This window comes from Bison bison, unplaced genomic scaffold, assembly GCF_000754665.1.
Source record: "Bison bison bison isolate TAMUID 2011002044 unplaced genomic scaffold, Bison_UMD1.0 scf7180017864312, whole genome shotgun sequence".
In the NCBI taxonomy this organism is placed as follows: domain Eukaryota; kingdom Metazoa; phylum Chordata; class Mammalia; order Artiodactyla; family Bovidae; genus Bison; species Bison bison.
The window spans coordinates 2,356,024-2,367,248 of record NW_011494884.1 but is presented as its reverse complement, the minus strand read 5'-3'; the positions used below and the strand labels follow the sequence as shown (position 1 = coordinate 2,367,248).

Here is an 11,225-nt window from a genome sequence, read left to right as displayed (position 1 = left end):
CTGTGGGTAGCACGTTCCCTCTGCCATCCCCGCCCATGCTAGTCCCACCCTCACCCCCACCCCCAAACTGGATTGCAGCCTGCAGCTAGTGCCTGCGGTGCTGGTAATGGACTCAGTGGTGCTGGATTTCTGGGTGTAATCATGGAGGTTCTTGCTTCTTCTCGTGCCTTCTAGAGAAGAGCCGTCAAAACTGGATCGGGATGTTCTGGCAGCCCTGGAGTGCACGGATGTGGACCCTCGCCAGTACCCGGCCGTACACAGGTGGAGGAGCGCTGTCCTTTGCTACTCGCCTTCGGACAGACAGAGGTACCCACAGGCCCAGGGATCAGAGTTGCTAGATTCGTGGGGAAATTCACACAGATCCGTTAGCCAAGCTGGTGGGAAGTCCCCTGACGTGTGGCTGGGGGTGACAAAGGGGAAGGGTGCTGCTGACAAGTGGGTGCGGGACGGAAGTAGCCCAGGTTCCTGCTCAGGGTCACATGCCACTCGTGTGGGGATGGTAATGAGCTCTCAGTCTTCAGGGCTCACAGCTCCCAGGCTTGCAGCACCTCTGCCAGTGCTCTCTCGGGGGCAGGGGCCCAGATCCCCATCCAGCCATCCATGCTGACTGCCCGTTCTTGGTTTCCTCAGCTGGTCCAGCCCCTCGCTGAAAGGGAAGTTGAAGTCTCAGCTCCTGGACGTCAGTAGCCCTCCTAGCGGCAGCCCTGGGAGAAGCAGCCCTGCAGGCAGCAGCCCTGGGAAGCCTGGCTCCACACCTCACGCCTCCGGCCTGGGCAGCCCCGGGCGCTACAGCCCCGCCAACGGGGGCCACCTCCGCCGGATGGCGCGCCTGGCCCAGCTTGCCACCTTGTAGGGCCCATGCACACTGCTGGGGTTCTTGGTTTGTTCTTTGTTGTTTTGTTTGTTAAGAAAAGTACTGTGTTTATTGCTGAAATTTCACATGCCAAAATAATATTCTGATTAATTTATCAGTCCTTATTTAGAGAGTAAAATAATTTTAGAAATTGCAAATATTCTGTATAAAATTTAGCTTTCTGTTATTTAGAGAGAAGGTGAATACAAACTGCTGCAGATTTTCTGAAAACCCTCAGTGTGGTTACACAGGCTCTGTTAGCCGCCCCAGGTGCACACGTGACGGAAGAGGGCACCAGAGAGGCCGGGTGCCCCCTGCTCCCTCGACAGTGCTGCGCTCCCTTCCGCTCTTTTCCTGAAACACAGGTGAAGTTTGTACCTCTGCCTTTTCTGGGAAGGGTCTTTGACTTTCTAGTTCATGACAAAAAATCCTCTCTGCTTTGCCAGTCAACCGTTGATTAGACACTGACAAGGTGGGCATCCAGGAGTAAAGGAGCCTTGCATGTGTCGGACAGTTGCAGCAACACTTACAGTTGGGAGTCACTGAAGACATTTAAGTGAGTGACCAGAAGATGAAACTAGCTTTTTTCTAGAGGAGAAATGGTAGCCGCTGGGAGTCATGTGAATAGTCTCACACAGGACTCACTCACCAGCGGTCCTTGGAGGGTGTTCCTTTCTCACCAGCACTTGGCCTTTCACAGTGCACCTTATGTAGCTGCCAGTGCAGTGTAATAAAGTAACCTGAATGTTGTTCCCTGGTTTTGAGGTGTACCTCGTATTTTAGAATGCATTTCAGTTGGATTGCTTTATGAAAGAGCATCACGTTTTAGTAGAGACAAAAGATTTGCTTTGGAGGAAATATCTGATCCCAGTTCTGTCCTTTCGGTGTGGTTTGTCTTCCCTCCCCCTGGGCCATACCTGCTGGAGGGTTTGCACATACAGAGCTCTGCATCCCGGAGGGCTAGGGCATTGCAGCCGAGGGGAGGGCTGTTTCTCCCGTGTTACCAGTGACCACTCACAGCAGGGTTCTGGGGGCATTGCCAGTGTTTGATCAAAAGTGAAAACTACCAATGCGTCTGCTGTCCAGTGCCTTTGTAAATCCCTTTGATTCTTCTGAACCTACTCTTTGAGACTATACAGTGATAGGAGGTAGACATAAGTGAGAGTCTTTTATTTGTAAAGATTCTGAATTGAAACTTATGTTAAAAAAAAAGAAAAGAGCTTATTTCTTTCACACAATAACAAGACATAGGTCAGGAATATCGGACCTGAGATTAAGGTTTTAAAATTCAAAAGGTTGTTACACAGGGTGTTCTCACTTGTGTAGCAGACAACCTAGACATAAGAGAAAAATACATTCTGTTCTACAAACCAAATGGCGTTTTTAAAAGACACCTCTAGCCTCAAATAAATCAGAACACAGATGTAGTCATAGTGATGATCTGTTTTCTCTAAAATTTGACCATACCATCCTGTATATTGTTATAAGTATTCAGACGGAAATTAAAGTAGGGATGTGCCCTAACTTTGCAGACTGCTGTTCCTGTTTTCTCAAGTTTAGACCTTTGATTATTTCTCCATTTGTTTATATAAGTTGGCCCTGATTCCACTAAATGCATTATCATGTGTCCCGTGGCAATTTTACATCTTTTTAAAACTACTTAATGGAATAAATTATTTTTAAAACCATGTGGTAATCATTCTAAGCTTTTAGAAAGACCTCTCTCAACTGTGCCCAGGAAAAGTGCCCTTTTTAGCAAACTCTTAAGCAGTGTTTGGGTTAAACAGAACATCAATCTGAGAGTGGTTTATTTGCTATCTGGGGTCCTTTCATTCCTAACACAGTTGTGAAAAGCCTTGCTTGGCATCAGTTAAACTAGCAAATATTTCCTAAGCGTCCCATGAAACAGGAAGCCTTTTTCTGTGATGTTGACAATCAGTGTGTAATGTCTTTGGTTGGAAAGAGGTGATGGGAACCTCATCATGGTGGGTGGTGGCTGTGCCGTGGGCTACCGTGCAGGGGGCTCCAGAGGGTCCCCTCTCCTGGGGGAGAGCAGGCTCCACACGTGCAGCCAGATCTTCTGGGGTAGTTTTTGGATGTTTCCAGAAGCGTTCACAGCTCAGAGAGGACGGTTGTAGGGTGACTGTCTTGTAGGGTACAGTTGCCAGTCACTGGGCACATCGCCATCCCATCCCCAAGCCAGGTGTGCTCAGGCAGTCGGAGGCACGTGTTTCTCATTCCGTGTGGAGACCCGCAGGCAGCTCTGGGTCACACCTGCCCTTGGGTTCCTTCCTCAACTGTCTTGAGATACTTTGGAACAAACAGCAATGCAGCCAGTAAGAACCACTTTCATTCTCACTCACTGCTGTCAGTTTGGGATCCCTCCTGACACACAGGCTCTTGGGGTGGGTTTTTATGTTGGTCACATTTAGGATGTCTTTCCTGACATTTTGTAAGTTCTCGGTCATATGTCCCACCTCAGGGTGGTTTCCTGGGCCCTTGTAACTGACCCCATCAAGACACCTTTCTCCCGCTCCTGGGCTCACTTCCTGTTTCTGAAACGTTGGCCCTGCTCAGCAGTCAGGTGCAAAGGGTGGACACGCCACTGAAAAGACAGGTCTGCAGACAGGACAGCAATATGACCACACAAACCCAAGGAAACAGGGAGGACCTGCAGGTGCTGACGGTCTGGGTGCCCAGGGCTCGACTACGGGATCTCACAGCACCCGAGGCCAGACACCTGGTGCTGCCTTGCACTTTTCTGGTTTTGGACGTTGGCACAGCCCCTGGCTAACTTGTCAAAACTATTTCTACAGATTGGTGCACGGTTGTTACTTTTAGAAAACCACTTAAGCTCCCTGTCCTGGGTCAGGGCCTCTCACCGAGGCCCCTCTTGGGCAGATACCCTGCAAAACTTCAGCCCGGGGTACACAAGATACTGGGGAAAAGGCCTTTCTGCTGAGACTTTCTTTGCTAGTTGGGGCTGCTGTTTGTCATGCACAGGCCTCTTGTTTTAAAACATTCACAATTAGTACTTTGAAAAACCAGTAAAATAAAATTTATTTTGTAGTTATTTCCAAAATTGACAGAAACATCAAATACTCCAATTAGTTGCACTGATTACAGAAAATGTTCATAACCACTTAATAAAAACTGTACTTTCTCCTAAAATAACAGAAATTTGGGAGGACATACTAAATATTTTAATCCATAAGCATGAAAGATTACCAGCCAGAGGCAAACAAGGACTGAACTGTCAGTTGGACGTTTTACTGAAATGGGCCACTCCTGAGGCATTCATCACTGCCTCTCTGGCGAGGCCAGCAGCTTGAGTCACCTCCCTCACCGGCCAAGGTGCTCCTCCTGTGTATCCAGAAAGGCGTCACGACACAAAAGTTCAGATCCCACAGCTTCAGGGAGGTGTGACTTTGGAGTGAGAAAGTGCTTTTCAAAGCAAGAACCAGATGAGGAAAATCTTTATGTAAGTGACAAGAGTTTTAGGAAACGAATATACGAAGCAGAATAAGTTACAAACGGAAAAAGCACTGCGCCCTCCTCCTCTTCCTCCTGCCTGACGGGCTCTGCTGGCAGACAGCCTGCTGCCGTGTCTGCCTGGTCCCCACAGTCACAGCATCTGGGGGGCCTCATCCAGTCCCTCAAACAGGCCTGCTTGGACCCCTCAGGCTCGTCCTGGATGAGAGGGAGGCAGACACCCTGCGAAAGAGATGAAGCTGGTCTGATCCAAGTGCTTCCCTTTTCCTTCCTGGACCGTGAGTTAAGAACTCTGTGCTGTAGATCCTTTTGCCTTCCTGCTGCCTAGAGGTGGCCGTCCCCGCTGCGCAGCCTGTGGGGGGGACACGGGGGAAGCTGTGGTCTTGGCGGCACCCACACCAGGCCGGCTAGGGGCTAAGGAGGACGCGGGGCCTCCAAGCGGCCCTCAGGAACGGGAGATCTTGTCAGGAGGCATGAACCCTGTGTCCCCAAGGGCCCTGAGAGCCACTCGGCCATCGGGCCGGACCACCAGGTGGGTAATGCTGCCGTTGTTGAGGGAAAGGCGGAGCCAGCCTTCTGGTGGGAACTGCAGCGCCCTGAGGAGAAGAAAGAATGTGCTAGAAACAGGCCAGGTGGGCCAGGTCTCAACAAAGCTGAGGGTCCCCCACCCCAGATGAGAAGCCCCTGGTCAGACTTCCAGAGGCTGGACCCAGCATCTGTAAGTCCCTCCTGTTTTCAGATGGGGTTTCTCAGAGAAAGGAGCTGCCAGGAGGATGTCAACCTAACAGTCCAACAAGGGGTAGGGGAGAGTCCAGTCCCTTTGAGATGGGGATCAACCACGCTCGAGGCCTGCAGGTAAGTCACAAGCACACTGGTTAATAAATGCATGCAACTTAACCTGCTTTCCCAGTGTAACCAGAAGGGGGCAGAGGGCAGCCAAATGGTGCAACAGGTGCAACCACGACCCCTGGAGCGTTTTCATGCTCTTAAAAGTGCTTTTGAGGCACAGTTAGTATTTGCCGAAGAGCCCAGCAGGACTACAGCCTCTGTCCATGTCACCAGACACTCCTCCTGCCCTAGAACTTTGGGGTCGACATGCGGCAGCCCCGTGGCTTGTCTCACCACTACTCTGTCAAGAGTTTTACCGACTTAAAGGAATAACTACCCACACACTGCTTTTTAAAAGTCTCAACGTCACACTCACCACTTTAAAAAACTGTCCTGAGTTAGGGGGCAGGTCGCCCTCCCATTTCCTGGGGCAGAGGCCCTGGCTCCCAGCAACCCTGTCTTTAGCACAGGTACCACTGCTCTAAGACCAGTCATTTCTGGCCCATTTTCAGCACTGGGTTCGCCTCCCAGTGATACTCGGTCAGTGCTGTCCTGGGATATGGAAAGATGTGTGTTTTACACAGCCCAGAAGTCAAAGCTCAGGAAAAAGCAGCACAAAGGCTCAGGCTACAAGCCTGCAGCCCAGCCCTTCCTCCCAGCAGCACTCGACCTGGCCTGGAACCTGCTCTCCCAGCATGGCGCTTCTCGCCTGGAGCCCTGTGTGATATCTGGACAAATGGGCCCATGTGAGAAGGGGGATCCCCTGAGCTCCTGAAGCACCTGCCAAACAGCTTCTAATGGATCCGGGGGAGGCAGGGTTACAGTTATTTCACATCTTGCTCTACGTAGGATTTGGTCAAATACATGAGCACCCTGCTGGCCTTTCCAGGTCCAGGCCCTCCGTGACTCATGGATGTGGCTCAGGGCAGGCATCACTGCGAAGGCCTGGAACTTGGTGGGGCCAGGACGTAAGGAAGTGGTTGGCTGGCTCCAATGACAGGAGCCCCTGGAGAAGCTCCCGACTTCGTACCCTGGATCAGCTGGAGTAGGGAAGTGACTAACATGCTCACAGGTTATAATCCTGCACAAACAGGTCCGTGAGCCTATAATTACAAAAAATTTCCAGTTAATAAGCTAAGGGAAATAGGAAACTATGAGGCAAACATCGAGTAACCACAGCAGCATGATCCAGTGACAGGTGCTAAACCAGTCACTGCATGTCAGGGAAATGGGGTGTTGGCATATAAAACGTGACTTTGCAGTGTGAGCAGCCAGCTATGCGCCTGAACCAAGCAACCACAACATTGCCCAGGAAAGACTGCCAACACAGGGCACTTGGTCTGGTCTATTCCCACCAAAAACACAGTCATGAGAAAACTGGACTGAAAGCCATTCTACCAGACCACCAGCTGGAGGAGACACGCTGTGGCTGGCAAGAGGGGAAGTAGGGCCAAGGGCATCCGGCAGGACCCCTCACCGGCACACGATGTAGCGAATGACATTGGCGTGGCAGATGAAGATCTCATAGCTGTCCTCCTGCTGCTTGGCGTCCGCCCGGTGGATATAGTTCCGGAAGGCGGCCTCGATCCGCGCTCCATCTTCATAATACTGCTGGGGGCAGAAGAAGGAATCGTGCGTATGGAGGCAGTGTGGGCCCCGCTGCCACCAGGAGCCCAAGGGCAGAGAGGAGGCTGCTCCCCACAGGAGGCTGCCCCGGGGGGAGTTTTTTTTACCACAGCCTCCGGCTTCCAGTGAGACACGGGGGGGTCGGGCTCGATGGGGGCGCCTTCCCTCAGCAGGTCTGTGCTGACCTTGCAGACTCCTGCAGAGAAGCACAGGACTCAGCCCCTTTAGGAGCAGCCACCCCTCCCTCCCTGCTGCTGGGCACCTAGGGTGCCTGGCACTCACCCGGCAGGTGTTTGCTGATGATGTCAGTGGTTTCTACCGCACGGGTCATGGAGGAATGGACGATTTTATTAAACTTCAACCCCAAGCTTGCAAGTCGGAGACCAGTTAGTTCAGCCTGCTCACGACCTTGAAGGTGGAATACACTGGAGAATTACAGGTGGTGGGAGTTCCTGCTTGTTTCTACTTCACAAATACTTCAGTCCTTACCAAGGACCATTAGGGCTGGGGGACAAAATGGGCAGCCCCTCCCAGGTCTTAGGCCTAAGGAAGAGGTCAGGCTTTCAACTGGTAAAGTCAGTGAGACAGACCAGCTACCTCCAGGCCCATACAGAAAAAGCATCAAAAACAACGGCCTCAAGGACTTCCCTGGTGGCACAGTGGATAAGAATCCACCTGCCAATGCAGGGGACATGGGTTTGATCCCTAGTCCAGGAAGATCCCACAGCTGCAAAGCAACTAAGCCTGTGCACCACAACTACCAAGCCCATGCTCCTCAACAAGAGAAGCCACTACAATGAGAAGCCTATGCACCGTAATGAAGAATAGCCCCCGCTCACAACTAGAGAAAAGCCCACACACAGCAACGAAGACCCAGAGCATCCATATATAAATAAATCTTAAAAAAAAAACAAAACACCCAGCCACGGTTCAGCGTGGCTGAAGTTTGGGTGGAGTCCTGTTTACTATTTCTGGGTCCATTACACTATTCTTACTCAACTTTATCCAAAGATTGGGTTTTAATGCTCCAGTGACCAGACGTGCACTCACTACAGATGTCAACAGGTGAGGACGGACAACCAGCACTGCTAAGGTCTGGGTGCAAATACAAATGTTTTTCCTCAAATGTATCTTAGAATCCAACTGAAACGCCCTTGGAGAGTCAGTTTCAGCTGGACATGTGACACCACAGATGCAGCTTTACTTCTATCTTGAGCCTGAGGACAGGCCACCAGACCCTTCGCACAAAAGGGTACTATCTCACTCAACAAAGAAATTTGTAAAAATGTAAGCTCCATCTCCAAACACCCTGCGTTTCCTGTCTGAGGGACTTCTCCTGTGGATACAGGCACACAAAGACCAAGGTGGGAGGATGTGCCCAGCAGCACCATGCACAGTAGCAAGAACCTGCTACCGGGTGGGGCCCTGAGACATGCCACCGTTTATAAAGCAGCCTCTGAAGCTCTTCAGCAACTAAGTCAAGTCATGGGGCACCGGGCGGAGCCACCACAGAGCACCTGCAGGCAGGATCCATCATAATATTCTTAAAGTTGAGGGGCCTCCCGGGTGGCTCAGTGGCAAAGAACCTGCCTGCCAATGCAGGAGATATGGGTTCAATCCCTGATCCAGGAAGATCCCACATGCTGTGGAAGAACTAAGCCCATGTGCCACAACTTACTGAGCCTGTGCTCTAGAGCCCGGGAACCACAACTACTGAGCCCATGTGCCAGAACTGAAACCCACATGCCCTAGAGCCTGTGTTCCACAAGAGAAGCCACTGCAAAGAGAAGGCCGCACACAAGTACAGAGCAGCCCCCACTCACCACAGCTAGAGACAAGCCTTCACAGCAACAAAGACCCAGCACAGCCAAAAATGAATAAATTTTTAAAAACTTATTTAAATAAAAAGGTTGAGAGCATTTTCGAAGTCTGAGTCAGATTAAGCTGATTATTACTATTAATGACAAAGCTCACATCTGGGCCAAGAACACCTGACACAGGTCCAAGGAGGCCTGCCTAGCGGATCAGCAGACAGCCCAGCCACATACCCAGGGGCGTCAGCGTGCGGTCCTTCTCCAGGGAGGCATCCACGTGGTACTGCGAGTGCCTGATGAGGAAGATGTGCCGTGTGGCCTTGGCCTTGCAGTGGTCCAGCCTGGACGTCAGCTCCTCTTCTCCAGTCTCTAGGTTCCTCTTCCGCAGGTTGACCAGGGACAGTGGTTCTCTCCTGATGTTGAAACACAAGACGGCGTCCTCTGTGCCCCTGCTCTCAAGTCACCCCTAGTCTTTCTGACAGAGGGGCTTCCTGTGTTGGGAGGTGTAGGGGAGGAGCCAACGTCCTCTGTTCTTGGTGCTAGGCCTGCCCTGGGCGGCTTATCTGGACAGACAGATAAGCAAAGCCTCTGTGCTGTTCATGTCCTTGTGAGGAGACAGACAGTCACAGCAAGGGGACCAGTGACACAGATAGGAGGAAGGAGTGGCTGTGGGAGGGCAGGTGGGACATGCCCACAGGGCGGCCTCGCTGACAGGGATGCTGTGTTGCCCCTTAGCAGCCACTGACCGTGTGGCTGCTTACACTCAAAATCATAAATATTAAGTACAATTAAAACTCCCATTTCCTCAGTCACACAAAGCACATTTTCAAAGCTCAGCAGCAAGTGGGACAGTGGCCATCACACCAGACAGGGAGAAGAATGTTCCCAGTATCACGGGAATCCCCCTGGTTGGCCCTGCTGAGTGCTGGGAAAGGGCTGATGGCGGGGGTTGTGGCTGGGAGGGCGCAGCAGTAGCAAAGATGCTGAGAAACGATGTCTGGTGAAGACAGGCTCTGTTAGCTCATGGACCAGAAGTCAATAGAAGTTAAATGTCTGTGAGACTGGCAGAGCTGGGAAAGAATGTACTCTGCTAAGACAGTGCTGGAAGAACAGGTTTTGAGGGAAGTCATGGTGAATTTGAGGGTTCTGCTTGGGCCATGTGAACCTGGGGTACCGTAACATAACCAGACTGAGATGCCACACTGGCAGTCATGGGGGAGCTGGGGCTTAGCCAGAGAAGACCTCTGGTACCACAGGCACAGATGCAGGATACCACTTTCCTTACTCCCTCATAAATCTAGACTTGGCAAGCAAATATAGCATATCAGCCTCAAACAAAGCTGAAGTCTGGCTCTCCCTCAAGTAAGTCCTTTAACCTCAGAGTGACCGTTTCTTTGGAAAGGCACAAGAAATTAAGAAGATTGTACTGATGTTTAAAAGGGACATGACCCCAGCCTAATCATGAGAAAAACAGACAAATCCCAACTGAAGGACATTCTACAAAATACCTGATCAGCACTCTTCAGAACTGTCAAGGTCATCACAAGTTAAGTCTGAAAAACTGTCAAAGCCTGATTGTCATTTAGGATCCTGGGAGAGACAATGGACTACAAGTAAAAACTGAGGAAATCTCAATAAAGTATGGACATCAGTTAATAATATTGTACCTACACCGGTTCACTGATTGTAACAAATACCCTATGTGAGGGTAAGGTGTTAACAACAGAGGAAGTTAGGTGTGGAACTCTAACAAAATAGGAACTCTATTGTCTTTGCAACTTTTCTGTAAATAGAAGACTATTTTTAAATGAATTTATCTTTAAAAACTAAAGGTTAAAAAGAATACCTCTTCTCTATACAATGAGGCTAACAATAAACATTAGTTCTGTGCCCCACACTCAAAGTGTTAAGTAGGAAAGAGCTGGGACTGGGTAAACCATCCCACAACCCAGAGCAGTGCCATCCAATAGAAAGAGAACACCGGCAACGTATGTTATTTAAAATTTCCAAGTAGCCACATTTACAGAGTAGCAAGAAACAGGAAAAATTTCAGTAACTCACTTTATTCACTCCAGCATATCAAAAATACTATCGTTTCAATACAATATTTTAAGATCTGCACTGCTTTGGTTTTTAAATTTAAGTTAACATTAAGCAAGGCTAAAAACTGCTTCCTGATCACAGAACCCACTATTTCCAAGTGCTCTATAAACATACTGACAGCGCGCGGCCGGGGTGCCTGGGACCCCTGGGCCTCATGCTCCTACTCAGTATGTCAGCTGGCCCTGGCCCTGCGCGGCCTCCTCGCAGAGGCCCCTTCCAGAACCCACCTCCACCTGACCCTCTCGGCAGTATCCCAAATATGGGATTAGCATGCCGTCACCCAATCTGAATATTCATGAGTTGAGAGACAGAAACAAGGACGAGAGCCCTATTAAGGTCCAACCCCTCCGTTTAGGACTGAAAACGACCACTCCGGGCATCCCGGTACTCCTTCGTCAAAACAACCCCCTGGGCAGACAAGGAAACTGGCGCTCAGAAGAGTGGTCGAGGGAAGCCTCATGTCCGCAGCCAGCCTCGCGGCGAGAACCGAAAGAGAAACCAGCACGCAA

General features: G+C 50.5%; 2 protein-coding genes across 2 annotated transcripts in view; one reads left to right on the top strand and one right to left on the bottom strand.

The window, feature by feature from the left end:
* ANKLE2 (ankyrin repeat and LEM domain containing 2) overlaps positions 1 to 2,541 on the top strand; it is a 24,097-nt gene extending 21,556 nt beyond the window's left edge. The window contains exons 12-13 of the mRNA XM_010852455.1: positions 175 to 306; positions 631 to 2,541. Coding sequence (XP_010850757.1) covers positions 175 to 306; positions 631 to 853 — 355 coding nt within the window. The 3' untranslated portion in view covers positions 854 to 2,541. The remainder of the gene's footprint in view (positions 1 to 174; positions 307 to 630) is intronic.
* Positions 2,542 to 3,877: 1,336 nt separating this feature from the next.
* Positions 3,878 to 11,225, bottom strand: part of PGAM5 (phosphoglycerate mutase family member 5) — an 8,160-nt gene continuing 812 nt past the window's right edge. Inside the window, exons 3-7 of the mRNA XM_010852528.1 lie at positions 8,848 to 9,074; positions 7,082 to 7,207; positions 6,907 to 6,995; positions 6,651 to 6,784; positions 3,878 to 4,941 (exon numbers count right to left, since the gene is read on the bottom strand). Of these exons, the coding sequence (XP_010850830.1) occupies positions 4,791 to 4,941; positions 6,651 to 6,784; positions 6,907 to 6,995; positions 7,082 to 7,207; positions 8,848 to 9,074 (727 nt within the window). The 3' untranslated portion in view covers positions 3,878 to 4,790. The remainder of the gene's footprint in view (positions 4,942 to 6,650; positions 6,785 to 6,906; positions 6,996 to 7,081; positions 7,208 to 8,847; positions 9,075 to 11,225) is intronic.